Source organism: Scyliorhinus torazame, chromosome 11 (genome assembly GCF_047496885.1).
Source record: "Scyliorhinus torazame isolate Kashiwa2021f chromosome 11, sScyTor2.1, whole genome shotgun sequence".
Lineage (NCBI taxonomy): Eukaryota > Metazoa > Chordata > Chondrichthyes > Carcharhiniformes > Scyliorhinidae > Scyliorhinus > Scyliorhinus torazame.
The window spans coordinates 46,855,487-46,878,444 of NC_092717.1; the positions used below are offsets into that span (position 1 = coordinate 46,855,487).

General features: G+C 45.3%; 1 protein-coding gene across 3 annotated transcripts in view; it reads right to left on the bottom strand.

The window, feature by feature from the left end:
* Positions 1-22,958, bottom strand: part of LOC140385261 (uncharacterized) — a 217,884-nt gene that overhangs the window by 62,002 nt on the left and 132,924 nt on the right. For all 3 annotated transcript variants that reach the window (XM_072467217.1, XM_072467216.1, XM_072467218.1), the window contains exon 9: positions 10,245-10,327. In XM_072467217.1, the coding sequence (XP_072323318.1) occupies positions 10,245-10,327 (83 nt within the window). The remainder of the gene's footprint in view (positions 1-10,244; positions 10,328-22,958) is intronic.

The following is a 22,958-nucleotide window of genomic DNA, read 5'->3' on the forward strand; positions in this document are numbered from 1 at the left end:
AAGGCATCCCGATTTTTTACCCCATTCCCTTTGGAATAAAGGCTCGCTTTTTGTGTTTTATGCACAAGGACTCTCAAATCCCTGTGCAGCAGCTTTCTGCAGTCTTTCTCCATTTAAATAATATTCAGCTCCTTTATCCTTCCTCCACTTCTCATTTTCCTACATTATATTCCATCTGCCAATTTTTTGCTCACTCACTTAACATGTCTATATCCCTCTGTGGACTCTTTGAGCATGATCCAATGACCACATCGCGCCGAGAGAGAGAGCGGGTAGGCTGGTTAGATAGTGGGAGACAATGCCGGGCGCCGATCGGGTTCCGATCTAACCGGCCCGCTCCCTTTGGCGAGATGGGGATCCCTCCACAGCGTGGTTAGAAAACAATAATCCCCAATTAAGACTAATTTCTATCTCCTTAAAGGAAACGACGCCCTATTGAATGGCCATCGATGAGCGGTCACATGGGGGCCGTTCAATACACCTGGGGATCCGAGGATGTGAAATAGGGCAGTCAGCCCTGGGCCATCGGGGCCGCTGCCCCAGTGCTTGGGCTGCCACCGTGGAGGGTGGCATGCCACCCCGGATCTTGAATACCTATAAATAGGGGATGTCCCAGTCGCTGCCTGTCTGCCCCACTGAACACCTCCATGACAAAGCTCCATCCGTTGTAAGTCGGTGATGGTCACTTTAAATCCTGCTACCCGTGGCATCCACTGACCGTGCAGCTGCAGGCCATTGCTAATGGTGTATTTCCAATTCTAGCAATGTGAGCACTTTGCAGCTCCTCAGTGGATTCCCATGGATACACGTGCCATGAGGCAGGCGGTTGTTAAAGCCCAGCATCACAATCAGTCCGTAAGGGCTGGACACTCTGCCGAACCCCGGAGGTAGCAACACCTCAGAGGCAGCAGCCAACATTCAAACACTCAGGAGCTGGGACACAGCACTGGGGACATCCCCGCGACTAGAGGGTGGATGTGTGGACGGGAAGCGGACCAGCGCCCGGTTCAGGTAATGTTCCCACCTGGTGCTTGTGGTCCGGGGTCTAAGGCCCGGTGTCCAGGACACCTCTGCGGCCGGAGATGCATGTGCAGGTTGGGTTGGGTGGCACCATGAGGGGTAGCAGGGAATGGGAGGGTGGGGGAAGTCTGCGTGTCCTGCGGATCTCGGGTGGAAGGCATAGTTGATTTGTCTGTCCCTCACCCTCTCAAATTCTTACAGATATCACATTATGGATGATATTGTGGACCCCGCCGAAGCTGCCATCACGGTGCTGTGGCAGGCCAGGCTGCAAACACCAGAGAAGGCGGCAGCAGCATCGACATAGCCTTGAGGAATGAGCGGGGCTCTGCCCCACATCCTAAGGACCCGACCACCCATCAATCCAGGGATGGACCCAGAGGGGGAGGCCTGCGACGGCCCACGGTATACAAGCATCGCTGGTCCTTCGAGCAGAGACGGTGCGGCTGTGTGAGATGAGGGAGGAAATTACAGGGGCTCTGACCCAAATTTTTAATTCCTCTCTGGCCATGAGAGGTACCAGAGGACTGGAGGATGACAAGGTCCCACATAGGAGACTGAAGGGTAACATGACATGTTGAATCCAAAATTGGCTTAGTGATAGGAGACAGAGGGTGGTGGTATAAAGCTGTTTGTGTGACAGGAGGCTGGTGTCCAGTGACGTGTCACAGGAATAGTGCTGGGTCATTTACTGTGATACATATAAACAAAATAGAAGAAATTAAGGGGGGGGGGGAGGAGCAGAAGGATATAGATGGATTGGTCAGATGGGCAGATCAGTGGCAGATGGATAAAAGCTTGAAAAGTGTGAGGTAATGCACTTTGGAAGAAGTAACAGTACATGGGGTACGTAATGAATGACAGAACTCTAGGAAACTCAAGAGGAATAAAGGGATCTTGAGGTGTTTGTCCACAGATTCCTGAAAGACATTGGTAAGGTGTTGAATGAATACTTCATATCTGTTTTCACCCAAGAGAATAAGGAGAAAATATGGAACACAGGGAGAGGGACAGTGGGATTTTTGAGCAAATTTGCATTGGGAGTGATTGGAGGTGTTGGCAGCCTTAAAAGTGAACAAATCTCCAGGTCTGGATGAATTGTGTTCCAGGCTGCTGTGGGAGGCGAGGGAGGAGATTGCAACGGCTCGGACCCAAATTTCTAATTCCTCTCTGGCCACTGGGGAGGTGCCAGAGGATTGGAGAACAGCTAATGTGATCCACTGTTTAAGAAAGGCTGTAGAGGTAAGCCAGGGAACTACAGATCAGTGAGTCTCACGTCAGTGGTAGGGAAACTACTGGAAAAAACTCTGAAGGAAAATACGTCTCCACTTGGAGAGGCAAGGTTTGATCAGGAATGTCTAACAAATTCAATTGTATTTTTTGAGCATGTGACCAGGGCAGCACGGTAGCATGGTGGTTAGCACAATTGCTTCACAGCTCCAGGGTCGCACAATTGCTTCACAGCTCCAGGGTCCCAGGTTCGATTCCCAGCTTGGTTCACTGTCTGTGCGGAGTTTGCACATCCTCCCCGTGTGTGCGTGGGTTTCCTCCGGGTGCTCCGGTTTCCTCCCACAGTCCAAAGATGTGCAGGTTAGGTGGATTGGTCATATTAAATTGCCCTTAGGGTCCAAAATTGCCCTTAGTGTTGGGTCGGGCTACTGGGTTATGGAGATTGGGTGGAGGTGTGGGCTTGGGAAGGGTGCTGTTTCAAAGAGCCGGTGTAGACTCGATGGGCCAAATGGCCTCCTTCTGCACTGTAAATTCTATGTAAGGGGCGTAGATGAGACCAGGTGCGTAGTGCAATTGATTTAGTTCACATGGATTTCAGCAAAGCCTTTGACACGGTCTCACATGGGAGACTTATAAAGAAGGCAAATGAGATACAGGGTAACCTCATGAGGTGGCTTAGTTGTCGGAGAGAGGATGATGACAGATGGCTGCTTTAGTTACTGGAAGCCAATGTCTAGTGGCATACCAAAGAGATCTGTGTTTGGTCCCCTATCATTTGTCATTTGTATAAAAGACATAGATGGCGATGTGGGGGATAAGATCAGTAAGTTTGCGGATGGCACAATGATTGGCTGGGTGGTTAACAGTAAGGCTGAGAGTATTGGGTTGCAGGAAGATATAGATGGGATGGTCAAATGGGCAGAGGTGGCAGATGGACGTTAACCTTGAAAAGTGTTGAGGTGTTACACTTTGGAAGGAGTAATTTGACAAGGAAGTATACAATGAATGGCCTGATATTGCAAAATTCCTACTAACAAAGGGGCCTTAGCATGTTTGTCCATGATCTCTGAAGGTAGATGGGCAGGTTAATAGGGTGGTGAAAAAGGCATATAGGACATTTGCCTTTATCAATCAAGGCATAGATTACAAAAGCAAGAAGGTCATGTTGGAATTCTAAAACTCTGGTGAGGCCCCAGCTGGAGTATTGTTTGCAATTCTGGTCACCACATTATAGGAAGGATGTGATTGCACTGGATGGGGTGTAGCGGAGATTCACCAGGGTGTTGCCTGGGAGGGAACATTTATCTTACAAAGGCAGGTTGGATAGGTTTTTTGCTGGAGCAGAGAAGACTGAGGGGTGACCTGATTGAGGTGTACAAGATTATGAGGGGCATGGACAGGGTGAATAGGGAGCAGCTGTTCCCCTTAGTTAAAGGGTCAGTTATGAGGGGACACAAGTTCGAGGTGAGGGGCAGAAGGTTTAGGGTTTGAGGAAAAACCTTTTTACCAGAGGGTGGTGACAGTCTGGAATGCACTGCCTAGGAGGGTGATAGAGGCAGGTTGCCTCACATCCTTTACAAAAGTACTCTGATAAGCACTTGGCATATCATAATGTTCAAGGCTATGGGCCAAGTGCTGCAAATGGGATTAGGTAGGCAGCTCAGCGGTCTTTCATGTGTCGGTGCTGACTTGTTGGGCTGAAGGGCCTCCTCCACCCTGTATTTTTTGTGATTCTTTGAAGGCGGAACAACAAACAAAGAACAAAGAAATGTACAGCACAGGAACAGGCCCTTCGGCCCTCCAAGCCCGTGCCGACCATGCTGCCCGACTAAACTACAATCTTCTACACTTCCTGGGTCCGTATCCTTCTATTCCCATCCTAGTCATAGATTTGTCAAGATGCCCCTTAAATGTCCCTATTGTCCCTGCTTCCATTACCTCCTCCGGTAGCGAGTTCCAGGCACCCACTACCCTCTGCGTAAAAAACTTGCCTCGTACATCTACTCTAAACCTTGCCCCTCTCACCTTAAACCTATGCCCCCTAGTAATTGATCCCTCTACCCTGGGGAAAAGCCTTGACTATCCACTCTGTCTATGCCCCTCATAATTTTGTATACCTCTATCAGGTCTCCCCTCAACCTCCTTCGTTCCAGTGAGAACAAACCGAGTTTATTCAATCGCTCCTCATAGCTAATGCCCTCCATACCAGGCAACATTCTGGTAAATCTCTTCTGCACCCTCTCTAAAGCCTCCACATCCTTCTGGTAGTGTGGCGACCAGAATTGAACACTATACTCCAAGTGTGGCCTAACTAAGGTTCTATACAGCTGCAACATGACTTGCCAATTCTTATACTCAATGCCCCGGCCAATGAAGGCAAGCATGCCGTATGCCTTCTTGACTACCTTCTCCACCTGTGTTGCCCCTTTCAATGACCTGTGGACCTGTACTCCTAGATCTCTTTGACTTTCAATACTCTTGAGGGTTCTACCATTCACTGTATATTCCCTACCTGCATTAGACCTTCCAAAATGCATTACCTCACATTTGTCCGGATTAAACTCCATCTGCCATCTCTCCGCCCAAGTCTCCAGACAATCTAAATCCTGCTGTATCCTCCGACAGTCCTCATCGCTATCCGCAATTCCACCAACCTTTGTGTCGTCTGCAAACTTACTAATCAGACCAGTTACATTTTCCTCCAAATCATTTATATATACACTACAAAGAGCAAAGGTCCCAGCACTGATCCCTGTGGAACACCACTGGTCACAGCCCTCCAATTAGAAAAGCATCCCTCCATTGCTACTCTCTGCCTTCTATGGCCTAGCCAGTTCTGTATCCACCTTGCCAGCTCACCCCTGATCCTGTGTGACTTCACCTTTTGTACTAGTCTACCATGAGGGACCTTGTCAAAGGCCTTACTGAAGTCCATATAGACAACATCTACTGCCCTACCTGCATCAATCATCTTAGTGACCTCCTCAAAAAACTCTATCAAGTTAGTGTTAATAGGGTAGCTAAAAAGCAATTTGGGACACTTGCCTTTAATCATAGGATCATAGAATTTACAGTGCAGAAGGAGGCCATTTGGCCCATTGGATCTGCACTGGCCCTTGGAAAGCACACCCTACCCAAGCCCACACCTCCACCCTATCCCCGTAACCCAGTAACCTCACCCCACCTTTTTGGACCCAAGGGCAATTTAGCATGGCCAATCCACCTAACCTGCACATCTTTGGACTGTGGGAGGAAACCGGAGCACCCGGAGGAAACCCACGCACACACGGGGCGAACATGCAGACTCCGCACAGACAGTGACCCAAGCCGGGAATCGCACCTGGGACCCTGGAGCGGTGAAGCCACTGTGCTACCTACCCACTTTACTACCGTGCTGCCCATCATGGCATAGATTATAAGAGCAGGGAGGTTATGTTGGGTTGGAACTGTACAGGACTTTGGTTAGGCCACATGGTATACTGTGTTCAGCTCTGGTCACTACACTATAATGAGGATGTGATTGCACTAAAGAGGGCACAGAGGAGATTCACCCGGATGTTGTCTGGAATGGGCATTTTAGCTATGAAGAGAGGTTGGATAAGCTCAGGTTGTTTTCGTTGAAACAGAGAAGGCCGAGAGGGGACCTGATTGAAGTGTATAAGATTATGAAGGACATGGACAGGGTGGATAGAAAGCAGCTGGACCCCTTGGTTGAAGGGTCAATAACAAGGGGACATAATTTTAAGGTGAAAGTGGCTTAAGGTTTAGAGGGTATTTGAAGAAAACAAATTTCACCCAGAGGGTGGTGGGAATCTGGAATGCACTGTCTGGGATGGTACACAAATTAGGGAAAGATGCAATGCAAAGGGTGCAGCAACTGTGTAATATCAGAGTAATTTTGGAACAGAAAGTGATCACTTGGCCCACTGAATCCACGCCAGCCTCCGGTCTGCACGCATCCTGACCTTCCTGTTCCTTGCCATTTTAACAAAAGACCCTGCTCCCATGTCTGTTGAAAATGAAAATCGCTTATTGTCACAAGTAGGCTTCAAATGAAGTTACTGTGAAAAGCTCCTAGTTGCCACATTCCGGCGCCTGTTTAGGGAGGCTGGTACGGGAATTGAATCGTGCTGCTGGTCTGCCTTGGTCTGCTTTCAAAGCCAGCGATTTGGCCCTGTGCTAAACAGCCCCTGTTCTTGGCCTGCTACAATGTTCCAGTGAAGCTCAACGCAAACTGGAGGAACAACATTGCATCTTCGGGTCTCAACATTGAGTTCAACAACTTCAGATGGTTAGCTCTACCCCACCTCGACCCATTTGTTTTCATCCCATTTCATTTTAACTGTCTTTTACCATTTCTTTCTTTCTTGTCTTTCTTAATATATATTAACCCACCCCCACACCATCTTATCCACCTTTCCTTACCCTTTCTCCACTTTGCTTCCCCCTTCCCCTCCCCCCACATCTACATCTACATCTGTCACAGTTTACCCTCTGATGTCAGTTTCTCTGCTGTTTGGACTTTCACATCTTTTGTCCTCTCTGGGGACTGCCATTAGCACTCTTTCCCCATGGTTTCTGTGATCATTAGCACCCGGTTTCCCTGGGTTTCTGTGGCTATGACTCATCTTTCATTCTCACTGCACAATATAAATATTTACCACTTTCTCTGTCTGGTAGCTTTGACAAAGAGCCATTAGACTCGAAACGTTAGCTCTTTTCTCACCCTACAGATGCTGCCAGACCTGCAGAGATTTTCCAGCATTTTCTTTTTGGTTTCAGATTCCAGCATTGCAGTAATTTGCTTGAATCCATGCCAGTTCTCTGTAGATAAATCCATTCGGCCTCATTCTCCCGTTCTAACCCCATAGCCCTGCAACTTTATTTTGTTCAAGAGGTCACCCAGTTTTCTTTTGAAATCACTGATTAACTTTGTTTCTGCCTCCCATATAGGCACTGAGTTCCAGGTCATTCCCACTCACTGCATAAAAACATTCACAGATTTAAGGTTATGGGCAAGAGATACAAGGAGGATATGAGAGAGAATCATAGAATCTATTCTATGACTCTATGATTCTTCCCCATATCCTCCTTTTATCACTTGCTCATAACCTTAAATCTGTGTCCTCTAGCCTTTGCATCATTCACAGCTAATGTGAACAGCTTTTCCTTGTCTACCTTGTTTAAACCTGTCATACCTTGTATGTCTCTAAAATCTTACCTTAACCTCCTTTGCTCCTAGAACACCAGCTGAACCTTCTCGCTAAAATCCACCATCTCAGGAACCATTCTGGCAAATATCCTCTGCATCATCGAGGATCGGCACGGTAGCACAGTGGTTAGCACAGTTGCTTCACAGCTCCAGGGTCCCAGTTTCGATTCCCAGCTTGGGTCACTGTCTGTGCGGAGTCGGCACATTCTCCTTTTGTCTGCGTGGGTTTCCTCCGGGTGCTCCGGTTTCCTCCCACGGTCCAAAGATGTGCAGGATAGGTGGATTGGCCATGCTAAATTGCCCTTAGGTGTCCAAAAAGGTTAGGTGGGGTTACTGGGATAGGGTGGAGGTGTCGGCTTAAGTGGGGTGCTCTTTCCAAGGGCAGGCGCAGACTCAATGGGCTGAATGGCCTCCTGCTGCACTGTAAATTCTATGATTCTATGATCCTCACATCTTCCCGAGTAGTCTAATCAGAGGTATATAAATGAAATGAAAATGAAAATGAAATGAAAATCGCTTATTATCACAAGTAGGCTTCAAATGAAGTTACTGTGAAAAGCCCCTCGTCGCCACATTCCGGCGCCTGTTCGAGGAGGCTGGTACGGGAATTGAATCGTGCTGCTGGCCTGCTTTGGTCTACTTTAAAAGCCAGCTATTTAGCCCAGTGTGCTAAACCAGCCCCTAAGGTAACAATAACATCCTTGCTTTTGTATTCAATGCCTCTATTTATGAAGTCCAAGATTCCGTATGCTTTGCTAATTCCTCTCTCAATATATACTGTCATCTTCAATGACCTACAGGCCCAAGTGCCTGCGTCCCTGCACATTCCCTAAAACTGTGCTATTAAGTAAAAATATTGCTTGCTCCTCCATCTCCTTTCTGTCAAAATGCTTCATCTCGCTGTTCTCTGTACTAAATTCCATCTGTCCCTACTCTACCCATTCGGCTTGCCTATCTATGTCCTGTTGCAATTAATGAGTCTCCATCATTTTCTACCTGGATTTCTCACATGAGAAAGGAAATCCCCAAGGTTCCATTTTTTTGTACATACAGTCAACTAGATAAGTGATATTGTGTACATTGTTTGTTACACGCTATAATCCTAGTATAAAACCCCATTTGAATTGCATCATCCTTTTGCAGGGGCTGTTAGCTCACTTGGCTAACATGTGGATTATACTAACCCCAACAGCACAGGTTTGATCCCAGTTTCAGCTGAGCCAGACTTGGGGCCTGTCTCCTCGTCCTACCCGTAATCAAAAGCCACATTACTTTGCCGTGGTCAGGCGCATAGTTGTCAAGGACCTGCTTTTAGGCAGAGAACTCAGGAAGAAGAATAAATTTTGCATTGTGTGCAGCATATCACATTTCTGATAGCGAGGTGCGAAATGTATTAAAACAAACAAGAAAAAAGTTATTTCTTGTTGGTACCATCCGACCTGGAGCCAGGAATTTGCAGCCAGCTGTTTATTTGCCAACAGTAATTAACTTCGAATTGATTCGCAGCCAGGCCAAGTTATACACAAATATATCGTTGCAGCGCCATTATACAATACTTGCAGCATGGCATAATGTCCCTGTTGTCAGTAAAGTATTTTATGCACATTGCTGTTAGAAAAATACATTAGATCCACCTCCAGATATAAACATCCGGATAGATAGCTGTCACTCTTCAGACAGTACACTCCAGAGTGTCAAAACTTTACAACAAAAGCATTTATTTCTTCTTGCCTTTTCTGACCTTGGGATCAAGAGGAAACAATAATATGCAGCTGACAATCCATATGGAAAGAGAAACCTTTTAACTGACTTCTGCTGTAAGCATGTTTACAGCAATTAGGTTTCCAGCCTTACGCTGCACATCAGTTCACACATTTCACTGGCAGAATACGGTGTTGCCTGTCATTTGATGCCATTCCCCTGTCCTCCTGACGCAATTGATGGGGGCTCCTGTTATTATAGTTAAAGTACAGTTCAGATAAGCATTTCAAAATGATCTATTGTAACTTCAAAAGCCAGGGGCGGGATTCTCCGACCCCCCGCCGGGTCGGAGAATCGCTGGGGGCTGGTGTGAATCCCACCCCTGCCGGTTGCTGAATTCTCCGGCACCGGATATTCGGCGGGGGCAGGAATCGCGCCACGCCGATTGGCGGGCCCCCCCCACCCCCCGGCGATTCTCCGGCCCAAATGGGCCGAAGTCCCGCTGCTGGAATGCCTGTCCCACCGGTGTGGATTAAACCACCTCTCTTTCTGGCAGGACAAGGCGGCGCGGGCGGGTCCTGGGGGGGGCGCGGGGCGATCTGGCCCCGGGGGGTGCCCCCACGGTGGCCTGGCCCGCGATCGGGGCCCAACCGATCTCGGGCGGGCCTGTGCCGTGGGGGCACTCGTTTCCTTCCGCCTTCGCCATGGTCTCCACCATGGCAGAGACGGAAGAGACTCCCTCCACTGTGCGTGCGCGGGGATGCCGTGAGCGGCCGCTGACGCGCCCGCGCATGCGCCGCCCGGCAAAGTCACTTCCGCGCCAGCTGGCGGGGCACCAAAGGCTTTTCCCGCCAGCTGGTGGGGCGGAAATCAGTCCAGCGCGGGCCTAGCCCCTCAAGGTTAGGGCTCGACCGCTCAAGATGCGGATGATACTGCACCTTTGGGGCGGCGCGATGCCGGACTGATTCGCGCCGTTTTTGGCGCCGGTTGGCGGACATCGCACCGATTGCGGAGAATTTCGCCCCAGATTCTGATTTCACGTCTTGGATATTTAAATACCAAAGGTGCAGTCACCACTTACCGGACTTGGGAGATGCTCTCATTAATGAAGAAATGTTCATCCACAACAGCACTCAGGTGGGCTGGATTGCTCAGCAGATATTTCTAAGTAGGAGAAAATAACAGATTGTTGATTTGTTTAGTTGCAGAAAGTGTTTTAGTTAGCTTATGAAAGCCCTTTCCAGGTTATGTGCATTCAGAAAAGAGTTTATGGGCATGTGAAACAATCGGTGCTCTTAAAAGCGGCCACACAAACAACGGAATTGTCTCAATCTTCCATATGCAGTAGCAGAGAATCAGTCACATTGCTAAGTTATTAAAGAACTGGGAAATCAGCTATTCCAATGCACAAAGGTCATTATATCTGCCACCATACAATTTTCCCCAGGAAGCTACTACACAATACATCACAGTTATCATCTACACCATCTACTATTTATTCTCGTTGAAAAATGGATGAAGATTTATTTTTTTCACATAACCATAAAGTCAAACTAAATTAAACAAAACTGTTCCTATTTTTAATTTTACCTCCTTAAAGTAACCCGTTTAATGTCTCATCAAGATAATTTTGATGTCTAAGAACATAAGAAATAAGAGCAAGAGTAGGTCAATTAGCCCTTTGAGCCAGCTCTGCCATTCAATGCCATGGTTGACCTGATCCACTTGCCTGCTTACATTCCATAACCCTAGATTCCACTGTAGATCAAAAGTCTATCCAACACAGCCTTGAATATATTCAATGACACAGCCTCCACTGCTCTCTGAGGTGGAGAATTGCAGAGATGAATAACCCCGAGAAGAACATGGAGAGACAATATCAAATAAGTGGTAAAATTCTTAAGCAGTGCAGGAGCAGAGGGGCCTGGGTGTACATGTGCATAGATCATTGAAGTTGGCGGGTCAGGTGCAGAGAGGGCAGTTTATAAAGCACATAGTATTCTGGACCTTATTAATAGGGGCATAGAGTACTAGAGCAAGGAGGTTAGACTGAACTTATACAAGACGCTAGTTAGACCTATAGTGTACAGTTCTGGGCGCCACACTATAGGAAGGATGTGAATACATTGGAGAGTGCAGAAGAGATTTAGAAGAATGATTCCAGGGATGAGAAACTTCAGTTATGAGGGAAGATTGGAGAGGTTTGTACTGTTCTCCACGGAGAGAAGGCAGCTAAGGGCTTATGTGACAGAGATGTTCAAAGTCACATATCATATCATAGAATTTACAGTGCAGAAGGAGCCCATTCAGCCCAATGAGTCTGCACCGGCTCTTGGAAAGAGCACCCTACCCAAGGTCCACACCTCCACCCTATCGCCATAACTCAGTAACCCCACCCAACACTAAGGGCAATTTTGGACACCATGGGCAATTTAGCATGGCCAATCCACCTAACCCGCACATCTTTGGACTGTGGGAGGAAACCCATGCACACACGGGGAGAATGTGCAGACTCCGCACAGACAGTGACCCAAGCCGTGAATCGAACCTGGGACCCTGGGCACGAGGGAGTTGGACAGAGTAGATGGGGAGAAACTATTCTCACTCGCAAAAGGATCAAGAACGAGAGGGCACAGTTTTAAAGTGATTTATAAAAGAAGCAAATGTGATGTGAGAAAAAGTTTTTCACACAGTGACAGGTTCAAGTTTGGAATGCACTGCCTGAAATGTGGTGTAGACAGGTTTAATCGAGGCATTCAAGACGGCATTAGATGATTACTTCAAATAAACGGGGAAAAGGCAGGGAAATGGCATTAAGTTATGATGCTTGTTTGGAAAGGCGGTGTATACATGATGGGCCAAATGGCCTCTTTCTGTGCCATAACATTACTGTGACACTCTGCTCCTCATCTCCATCTTAAACAAGGGGCCCATTATTCTGAAACAGAGCTTCATACTTACAGAATACCATTCAAAGGGAATCATCCTTTCAATATCGACACTACCAAGCTCCCTCAGAATCTTATAGGTTACCTCTTATTCTTCTAAATTCCAGTGAGTATAGGCCCAACCTGTTCCATCATTCCTCACAAGACACCTCTTCATCCCAGGAATTCTCTGATCTGCCTCCAATGAGAATCCAGTTATCCCACATTTGGCACTCCTAATGTGTTCCTCAAAAACTTGTGCGAAATGAAAAGTCCTTTCCCATAAGCAATCCTGTAACAAGGGTTACATTCCTGGTCTGCTCTTCTTCAATTGAAATCCTGAACCTAACTGGCCCAATAATCCTCTTTCTGCTTCCGACTCACTATTATTGTAACTACTTCCTCCCACCTCCTGTTCACAGCATCCTTCTCTACTCTCACTCCCTCCAGCTCACTGCTTCCCTCTCCTGAACCCCTCGCTCTTTCCTTCGCAATGAGGACTCAGCAAGAGAGGTAGTGAGCGGGAAGCAGCAAGCGGGTCAGGAGAGTGTAGCAGTGAGTGGGAGAAAGTGAGGAAATTGGGAGAGAGTGAGGGCGGCACAATGACTAGCACTGCTGTCTCACAATGCCAGGGGCCTGGGTTCAATTCTGACCTTGGGTGACTGTCTCTGTGCAGTTTACACTTTCTCCCCATGTCTGCGCGTGTTTCCTCCGGGTGCTCCGGTTTCCTCCCACAGTCCAACGATATGCACGTTAGGTGGGCTGGCCATGCTAAATTGCCTTTTAGTGTCCAAAAGGATAGGTGGGGTTACTGGGTTACGGAGATAGGGTGGTGGCCTGACCCTAGGTAGGGTGCTCTTTCAGAAAGTTGGTGCAGACTCAATGGGCTGAATGGCCTCCTTCTGCACTGTAGGGATTCTATGAGTAAACTGGGAGGGAAGAGGTGGGCCGAGAGAGGTAGCAAGCATTAGGGAGCGAGGGTGGCTTTGGCTTTTGCACAACAAAATCCTTTGTCACTTAGTCTCTCCTGCCTTCCACCCTATCACAGGTCTTCCCTTTTATTCTTCCTGCCCCTTCCACTAACTCAACCCTATTATCCATTGAATCTCTACAGTGCAGAAGAGGGCATTCGGCCCATTGAGTCTGCATCGACGCTCCGAAAGAGCACTCTACCTAGGCCCACTCCCTGCCCTATCCCTGTCACCCCTCCTAACCTGGACATCTTTGGACATTAAGGGGCAATTTAGCATGACCAATCCACCTAACCTGCACACCTTTGGACAGTGGGAGGAAACATGCACAGAATTGAACATGACACTTTGCTAAACCTGAGCAAATTTGACAATCTGATTGACACTACTAATATTTCTCTGTAGAAAATAAAACAAATAAACTAATAGCAGAACTGTAGAGGAAAATGGATTGCTGAAGCTACATTTTTTTAAATGGAAAACACAAAACTATTGGTTGTGGATTACATATTTCAGAATACCACAAGAGGGCAACATTCCCTCTTCATCTGACAAACAGCAAACATCTAAAATTCCAAATGAAGTTGCAGAAACAAATTTATTCAGGAGTTCGCAGCTTTTGAAGATAACCAAGCAGAGAATTAATGTGGCTAAAATATTTTATTACTGACTTTCTTTGAAATCTCCTATGGAATCCGCCTCCGCCACTCTCCCAGGCAGCTCTTTCCAAATCCCAACAACTCTCGGAGTAATGATATTCTCCTCATCTCACTCCTAGCTCTCTTGCTGACCATCTTGAAATTGTAACTCCTAGTCACTGACTTACCAACTCCATGCAGGCAGAAGATCCTTCTTTACCCTGTCAAAATTGTTCATAATTTTGACCACCTTTTGGTCACCTCTTAATTATTGTGTTTTATACAGTTCATGCATAACCTCCCTGTTCTTATAATCTATGTATTGGCTAATAAAGAAAATATTCCACATGCATCTTATCGACTTGTCCTGCTATCGTCGGGATCTGTGAACTAGCACGCTCAGGTGTCACTTCTGCTACACCTCTTAGTATCCTCCATTTATTGTGTATTACTTTGCATTGTTTGACCTCCCCAAATGTATCACCTCACACTTCTCTGGGTTAAATTCCATTTGTCACATTTTCTGCCACCCGAACAGTCCTTTGATATTTTCCTGTAGTCAAAAGCTTTCTTCTTTATCAACCATGCAGCCAATCTTTGTGTCATCTGAAAAAATACTTGATCATGCCCCCGACATTTAAGCCTAAATCATTAAAATATATACCACAAAAATTAGGAGACCTAGATCTTTGAGCCCTGCAGAATTTCACTGGAAATAGCCTACCAATCGCAAAAACACATCCCAACCCTTTGTTTCCAGCCACTGGGCCAATATGTATCCAACTTGCTAGACTCCCTTGGATTCCATGGGTTTTTATATTTTGAACCAGTCTGCCATATAGTACCTTGTCAAATGCGCAGCTAAAATCCATGTAGATCAATTAGTCAGACACAACCTTCCCTTAACAAATCCATACTGACTGTCCTTTATTATTCCATGCCTTTTTGTGTGACAGCTTACTCTTAATTGATTCCACTTATTTTCCCAGCAAGGTTAGACTGATTTGCCTGTAACTATTCAGTCTATCCTTCACTCCGCTTCTAGACAAAAGTGCAACGCTAGCAATCCTCTGGTACGACACCTGTACCCAGAGAGGATTAGAAAATGGATGGTCAGAGCATTCGCTATTTCCTCCCTGGCTTCTTTAAACAGCCTGCAGTGCACTTCATTCGGCCCTGGTTACTTATCCCTGGTGACTTTCAAGGATGCTAGTTCCCTTAATATTTCCTCTCTTCGCACCTCTCCTCCTTAATTACAACATCCCTTTTGTGAAGGCAGAAGCAAAGTATTCATCAAGAAACATACTCACATCTTCTGCCTCTATACACAGATTAGCTCCTTGGTTTTTTATGGGTCCTACTCTTTCCTTAGCTATCCTATTACCCTTAATGTATTGATAAAACATCTTTGGGTTCTCATTGATTTTGCTTGCCAATATTCTTGCATGCTCTCTCTTTTGATTTCACGCTTGCACTTCCTATACTCCTCTTGGCTTTTTGGAATATGGAGTTCTTTGTGTCCAACATAGCTTTCAAAGAACAGTACACCAGAGGAACAGGCCCTTCGGTCCTCCAAGCCTGTGCCGATTATGATGCCTGCCTAAACTAAAGTCTTCGTTGAAGCCTACTTGTGACAATAAGTGCTTATTATCTTTATACTCATATTTCTTTAGCTCTTAATGCCAACATTCCATTCATTTTCTTTATTACCTGCTGTACTTGCACGCTAGTTTTCTGATTCTTGCATGAGAACACCCAGATGCCTCTGCACCAGAGCATCCCAAAGTCTTTCCCCATTTAGATAATAGTTGCCTTTCCATTTTTCCAACCAAAATGGATGACCTCACACTTATCCACGTTAAACTCCATCTGCCACATTTTGGCCCACTCACCTAACCTATCTATATCCATTTGTAAGGTTATTTCCTCATTGCAACTAACTGTTCCACTCATTTTAGTGTCATCTGCAAATTTAGCTATAGAACCTTCTATTCCTCTATCCAAGTTGCTAATATAGATTGTAAATAGTTGGGGCCCAAGGACCGAACCCTGTGACACCCGATTAGTTTCATCTTGCCGTCCAGAAAAAGACCCATTTAGCCCGATTCTCAGTCTTCTGTCCATCAGCCAGTCTTCTATCCAAGTTAATAAATTACCCCAACCTCATGTGATCTAACCTTGTGTATTAACCTTCTGTGCGGCACCTTATCAAATGCCTTCCAGAAGTCCAGATATATTACATATACAGGATCCCCATTACCCACTTGGCTTGTTACATCTTTGAAGAACTCTCGCAAATTTGTCAAACATGATTTACCTTCATAAAACCATGCTGACTCTGATGGAGAGAGTTTTGATTTTCCAAATGTCCCGCTATAACTTCCTTAATAATGGATTCTAACAAGTTCCCAACAACATATGTTAAAGTAACCGGTCTGTAATTTGCTACATTCTGCTCCCTCCCTTTTTGATTAAGTACTTTAGTATTTTTCCAATCTGCTGGAACCTTTTACGTGTCCAGGGAATTTTGGAATATTATAACCAATGGATCCACGATCACCACTGCCACTTCCTTTGAAGCCCTAAGATGTCGGCCATCAGGTGCTGGGGACTTCTTTGCCTTCAATCCCAAGAGTTTGTTGAGTACTGTTTCCCTATTGATGCTGATTGTTTTAAGTTTCACCGTTTCTATTACCTCTGAATTAACCGTTCCTATAGGAATGGTACTAATGTCCTCCACCATGAAAACTGGGGGAAAATATTGATTTAGCATCTTTGCTATTTCAGTGTTCCCCATTATTAACTCTCCATTTCATTCTTCAAGGGACCAATATTCACTTTAGTGACTCTCTTCCCTTTTATGTACTTATAGAAAGTTTTGCTATCCTTCTTGATGTTCTACGCTAACTTTCTTCCGTAATTTACCTTAGCTCTTTTTATTACTTTTTTTAAGTTTCCTTTCTTTGAAAGTTTCCCAATCTTCCAGTCTGCCACTGGTCTTTGCAACATGGTAAATCTTAGTTTTTGTGTTTATATCGTCCTTAACCTCCATGCTTAGCCATGGATGTTTTTTACCCCTCTTGCCATCTTTCTTCCTCTCTGGAATATATTTTAGTTGTGAGGAATTGAGTATCTCCTTAAACAACTGCCACTGCTCATTACCTTTTAGTCTTCCTGCCCACTCTATTTGAGCCAAATTTGTCCTCATGCCTATGTAACTATCTTTGTTTAATTACAGAACGCTAATGTGGGGCTCTGCTTCCTCACCCCCAAGAGCAAGGAGGTTATCCTGAACTTAAACAAGACCTCAGTTGGAATATTGTGCACAGTTCTGCGTGCCACACTATTGGAAAAACATGAACGCATTGTAGAGAGTGCAGAAGAGGTTTGCAAAACTGGTTTTAAGGATGAGAAACTTCAGTTATGAGGATAGATTGGAGAGATTTGAACTGTTCGCTTTGGAGAGAGGATGGCTAAGAGGAGATTTGATAGAAATGTTCAAACAGAACAGAGAGCAAAAAACTGTTCCAATGCATAAAAGGATCAATGACGAGGGGGCACAGATTTAAAGCGATTTGCAAAGGAAGCAAATGAGATGTGAGAAAAATCTTTTTCAGCCAACAAGTCTGAAGTGCACTGCCTGGAAGTGAGGTGGAGGCAAGTTCAACTGAGGCATTTAGAGGACATTCGATGATTACTTGAATAAAACCAATGTGCAGGGGTATAGGGAAAAGACAGGGCAATAGCACTAAGCCACGATGCCCATTTGGAGAGCCAGTACAGACATGATGGGCCAAATGGCCTCCTTCTGCACCACAGCGATTCTGTGAAAAAAATCAGGAGTGAGATCAGGCTTTGACTTATAAGTTACTTAAGTTCAACCCTAATTAGTTATTTCTAGACTTAATTGACAAAATGATTAATTGCAGGTAACAAACTGTAATTATACAGAGTAGACATAGGCCTGTTTAACTGTACAAATTTCAACAAATAGTAACTTTGAAACCAACAGAGAACAATAAGCTCGAGGCAAAATAATAATTGTGCATTTTCCTTTGCATTTATTCGACTAAATAAAATGTTTTTTCTATCCACGATTGATTTTGCCAATGTAATTTTGTTAAACTCACCCATGTAGATTGTTATCTTACTATCCTTTTATGATTTGACAAATGCACTTTACATCAGTGACATTCTGGAAGATCAACTTGTTCTCTCATTGCCTAGCAAACCACTCAGTTGTACCAAACCACTATGGAAAAGACGAAGAAACATGAAACTAGATTCAGACTCTGCTGCTCCCTCCCTTTACTCCCCGCAATACCCCGCTGCTCAACTCAGTCACCACATCAAGTGGCCAGCAGTAACAGTGTGCCCTGCTGGTGGGATGAGTGACAGCACCTGGGCCGAGGATGTCGAGGCTAAGTGGTGGTTTGGATCTGGCCATGAGCTCCAATGGGGCTCCTCACTCTGAAGTTCATGGATTCCGCCACAACTTCAAGCATAATTTAAAAGCACAAGATTGAGGACAAACGCATCAACAACTGGAGAGGTGGAGGCCATAACATTTTTTCCAATGGTGAAATGTCATATTTGAAATGAGAAATCAGCCAAACAGTGGAAATTCCTCATCCTTGCGTTTGTAACTCTCAGATACTGATGCAATGTTTCCACATGCAGCAAGACCTGGACAACATTCAGGTTTTGGCTAATAAATGGCAAGTGACATTCACTTCACGCAACCAGGCAATGGCCATCTTCAACAAGAGAGAATCTAACCATCGTCCCTGACATTCCACAGCATTGCCATCACTGCATCTGCTGCCCACATTGACATCTGGGGGTTATCAGTGATCAGAAACATTACTGGACCAACTACACATACTGTGGCTACAAGTGCAGGTCAGAAGCCAAGAATTGTATGGTGAGTAACTCACCTGCAGACTTCCCAAACTCCACACACCACTTAAAAGGCACAAGTCAAGAGTCTGATGGAATACACCAGAAGCACTGAGTATTAAAACAGGAAACAAGTTCTGCTGAACCTTAATAGAGTTTGGCAGAGGCCACAACCAGAATATTACATCCAGTTCTGGTCACCACTATTTAGGAGAGATGGGAGGATCCTTAAGAGGATGCTGAGCAGACTTATCAGAATGGCTACAGGGATGAGGGCTTTTAAATACTATGCTAGGCTGAAGATGTTGGAGACGTTTTTCTTGGCATAAAGAGATTGAGGGGCGATTTGATGGAGGTGTACAAGCTTCAGATAAGGTAAAGAAAAGTCATTCCTCTTGCTGATGGTTAGGCGACACAGATTGAAGGTTTAGGCTAAGTAATGCAGTGGTTATGTGAGGAAGAATTTTTTTATGCAGGGAGTGTTAATTACCTGGAGCTCGTTGCCCACCAGTGTTGGAAATGTAGACAACAAATAATTTTAAAGAAGATATTTTATGAGCATCCGAGGGAAATAAACTTGCTGAACAACAGGGATAGAGCTGGGAATGGGACTAACCTAATTTCTCTACAGAGAGTCACCATAGATTCAATGAACCAAATGATCTTCTTCTGTGAGGGGTGGCACAATGGCACAATGGTTAGCACTGCTGCCTCACTGCGCCAGGGACCTGGGTTCAATTCCAGCCTTGGGTGACTATGTGGATTTTGTACTTTCTCCCCGTGTCTGCATGGGTTTCCTCCCACAGTCCAAAGATGTGCATGTTAGGTGGATTAGCCATGTTAAATTGCTCCTTAGTGTCCAGGGATGTAAAAGTTAGGTGGGGTTATAGGGATGGGCCTACGTAGGGTGCAGACGTGATGGGCTGAATGGTCCCCTTCTACACTGTAGAGATTCAATGATTCTGTGTGCTACAGTGACGTTATCACTCACCGACTGCAGCTCCAAGAACACTCAAAGAAAAAACATCCCACTTGATTGGCATCCTAATTACCAACTTAAACATTCCTCTATCCCTAGAAGGACATCAGCACCTGTAAATTCCCCTCCCATGTCATACACCATCCTGACTCACGAGCTATATCACCATCCTTTCACGGTTTCTGGATCAAAATTATGTAACTCCATTCCTAACCACACTGTGGGTGTGCATGACCAAAAACATGGACTACAGGGAGTCCAGAGGGTGGCTTACTTTACCTGTTAAAGGGTAGTTAAGGGCGGACAATAATGTTACGACACCCTGGGCGGGTGCACAATCAGTTCCAGCCCCACAGACCCCAACGTAATTGAATTAACCGATAATTTGTGTATTTTCTTGAGATCTTTAACCCTTGACTGCTCCAATGAGTTACAGGCACCAGATTTAGAAGTAAAACATTAACAAACTGTTTATTTATAAGAGTAAAAGATGAACATATAATGGAAATAATGGAACAATGGTCCAACTATTCCTAAAAGCCCATTCCACCCTCTATCCAGACACACACAAGACAAACATTACGGTAGGGGGTAGGGGAAGGATTAAAATAACAGGGATTAAAAGGGTATTTGAGGATCTTCACTGCTGAGGTTAAGGTCCTTGCAGGCAGTAATCTCGATGCGAGGTGTTGCAAACCATCGGTGAGTTTGGATCTTTTAAGGTCTACCATCCATTAGAGCTCCCAGACTGTAGGTCTTCCTCTGGGGAAATCACCTACACACAGGAGATTCAGGTCTGTGCAATTCTATCATGCGACTACCAGATGGGCTCATATTCTCCTGGAGATATTACTGAAGTTTTCTACCTGAGAGTTTACAGCAGATTTTACATCCACTTAGCTTTTCAACTGCTTGCCTGGTCTCTGTGCAGATATTCTGGCTGTATTGTGAAGAGAGTCTTCAGACTGGGCTTTTCCCAGCCATTCAGACAGAGGATAAAAAACTGTGTACAAGAAAAGTAATGTGAGGAATTATTAATTGCTTTTGACCACTTAGAAAATATATTAATATTAGTTGCTATTATAAAAAAGCACTTGCTAAAGCATGCTGGGATTGTTTGACTATATTTTAGCACTGTGCTTAGCCATATCTTAGAATGATGCGTAAAGGAAAAAGCACTGGTAAACAACTTTTAGATTAATTCTATTGTGCTGACAAATTGTTCCAGCCAAGGATGCCAGGATGTGCTGCAAGATGTTGATGGTTAAGAGATAATGACTATAGTCACACTCCCAAGGTTGTATAGTAGTATAATCATGGTCAGGCCAGATGTTGTTTTGTACAAAAAGCTATTTATTTTGGTATATTAAGATAGGCTCTGCACTGCTGTAATCAGATCGCTGGTGAATGGTCACTGACTATTGCAGGCTCGCCACAATATTGTGCTAATAAACTCCTGAAACGAAGCTCGAAGTTTCTGCCTAATATTATTTCCACGACAAACTGTTACAAAGCTGGTGGGAGAATCTGCTGGAAGCCTTTCAAACCAGTAGTTCCCTTCACAGGTCTGGTTACAGAGTATAAAAATTGGCAAGTCATGTTGCAGCTGTATAGAACCTTAGTTAGGCCACACTTCGAGTATAGTATTCAATTCTGGTCGCCACACTACCAGAAGGATGTGGAGGCTTTAGAGAGGGAGCAGAAGAGATTTACCAGGATGCTGCCTGATATGGAGGGCATCAGCTATGAGGAGAGGTTGAATAAACTTGGGTTGTTCTCACTGGATCGACGGAGGTTGAAGGGTGACCTGATAGAGGTCTACAAAATTATGAGGGGCATAGTCAGAGGCTTTTTCCCAGGGTAGAGGGGTCAATTACTGGGGGCCATAGGTTTAAGGTGCGAGGGACAAGGTTTTGAGAAGGTGTATGAGGCAAGTGTTTTTTTTTTTTTTTTTTACACAGAGGGTAGTGGGTACCTGGAACTCGCTGCCGGAGGATGTGGTGGAAGCAGAGACGATAGTGACGTTTAAGCGGCATCTTGACAAATACATGAATAGAATGGGGATAGAGGGATACCGACCCCGGAAGTGCAGAAGAATTTAGGTTAGACGGGCAGCATGGTCAGCACAGGTTTGGAGGGCCGAAGGGCCTGTTCCTGTGCTGTGCTTTTCTTTGTTCTTTGTTCTACTGCCTACACTCTTTTAAATAGGAGTGCCTTCCACAGGTCTGGCTGGGAGCCTCTTAGGCCGCTTGACAGAGAGACAGCTGAGAGAGATTGCCTTAAAGCTGCTTCATGTCTGGATATTTCATAGAACGGACAAAACGGGGCTTTGCTTCTCCTGTTCCAGAAGTTTCTGAAAAGCTCCAACAATCCTAAACGAAAATCTGTCCAAGGCCCGGATTTCAACAAACTGATTGTCTGCTTGGCCAAGTTCATCAATATGGCATCATGGGATATGCCACATAGCATAATGAATCTGAAGATATCTGCCGGATCGGTCCACATAGCGGCTTGCAGCATAGGAGGTGTGGTTCCAGTTCAAAACCTAAAGTCTATGATTTGAAAACTAGCCAGCAGGATAGGCATTGAACGAAAAACATGAAACAGACCAGGATTTAGCAAGGGCAGCATGGTAGCATTGTGGATAGCACAATTGCTTCACAGCGCCAGGGTCCCAGGTTCGATTCCGGCTTGGGTCGCTGTCTGTGCGGCGTCTGCACATCCTCCCAGTGTGTGCGTGGGTTTTCTCCGGGTGCTCTGGTTTCCTCCCACAGTCCAAAGATGTGCAGGTTAGGTGGATTGGCCATGATAAATTGCCCTTGGTGTCCAAAACTGCCCTTAGTGTTGGGTGCGGTTGCTGGGTTATGGGGATAGGGTGGAGGTGTTGACCTTGGGTAGGGTGCTCTTTCCAAGAGCCGGTGCAGACTCAATGGGCCGAATGGCCTCCTTCTGCACTGTAAATTCTATGAAAGTTCCTTACAATAAACACTGGCCTTGTCAGAGATACTCACATCCCAAGAATGAATTAAAAAGACTTACACCATTGGACATGTAAAGTGGTCTTCAGTTTTGAACTGGAATGCAATTAAAAGCTGTAAATTCTATACTTCTGGCCTAATAAGAGTTGTTTTTCAGGAGACAAGTACTTTCAGAGTTCAGGACCAGTTCATGAAAGAGATCTGTCTGATTTCTATCAGCCACTATAATCTTCTCTCCAGATGATAATTATTCACTGAAATTTAAACAAACAAAAATCCGAGTACCACTCAAGTTCACATGATCACACTTCTTTTGTTACATACCATGCTGGCATACAGAATTACACTGGGTTCATTTTATAATTAATCTCAATTTTTTTTTCTATTTAAAGTCTGTCCAATT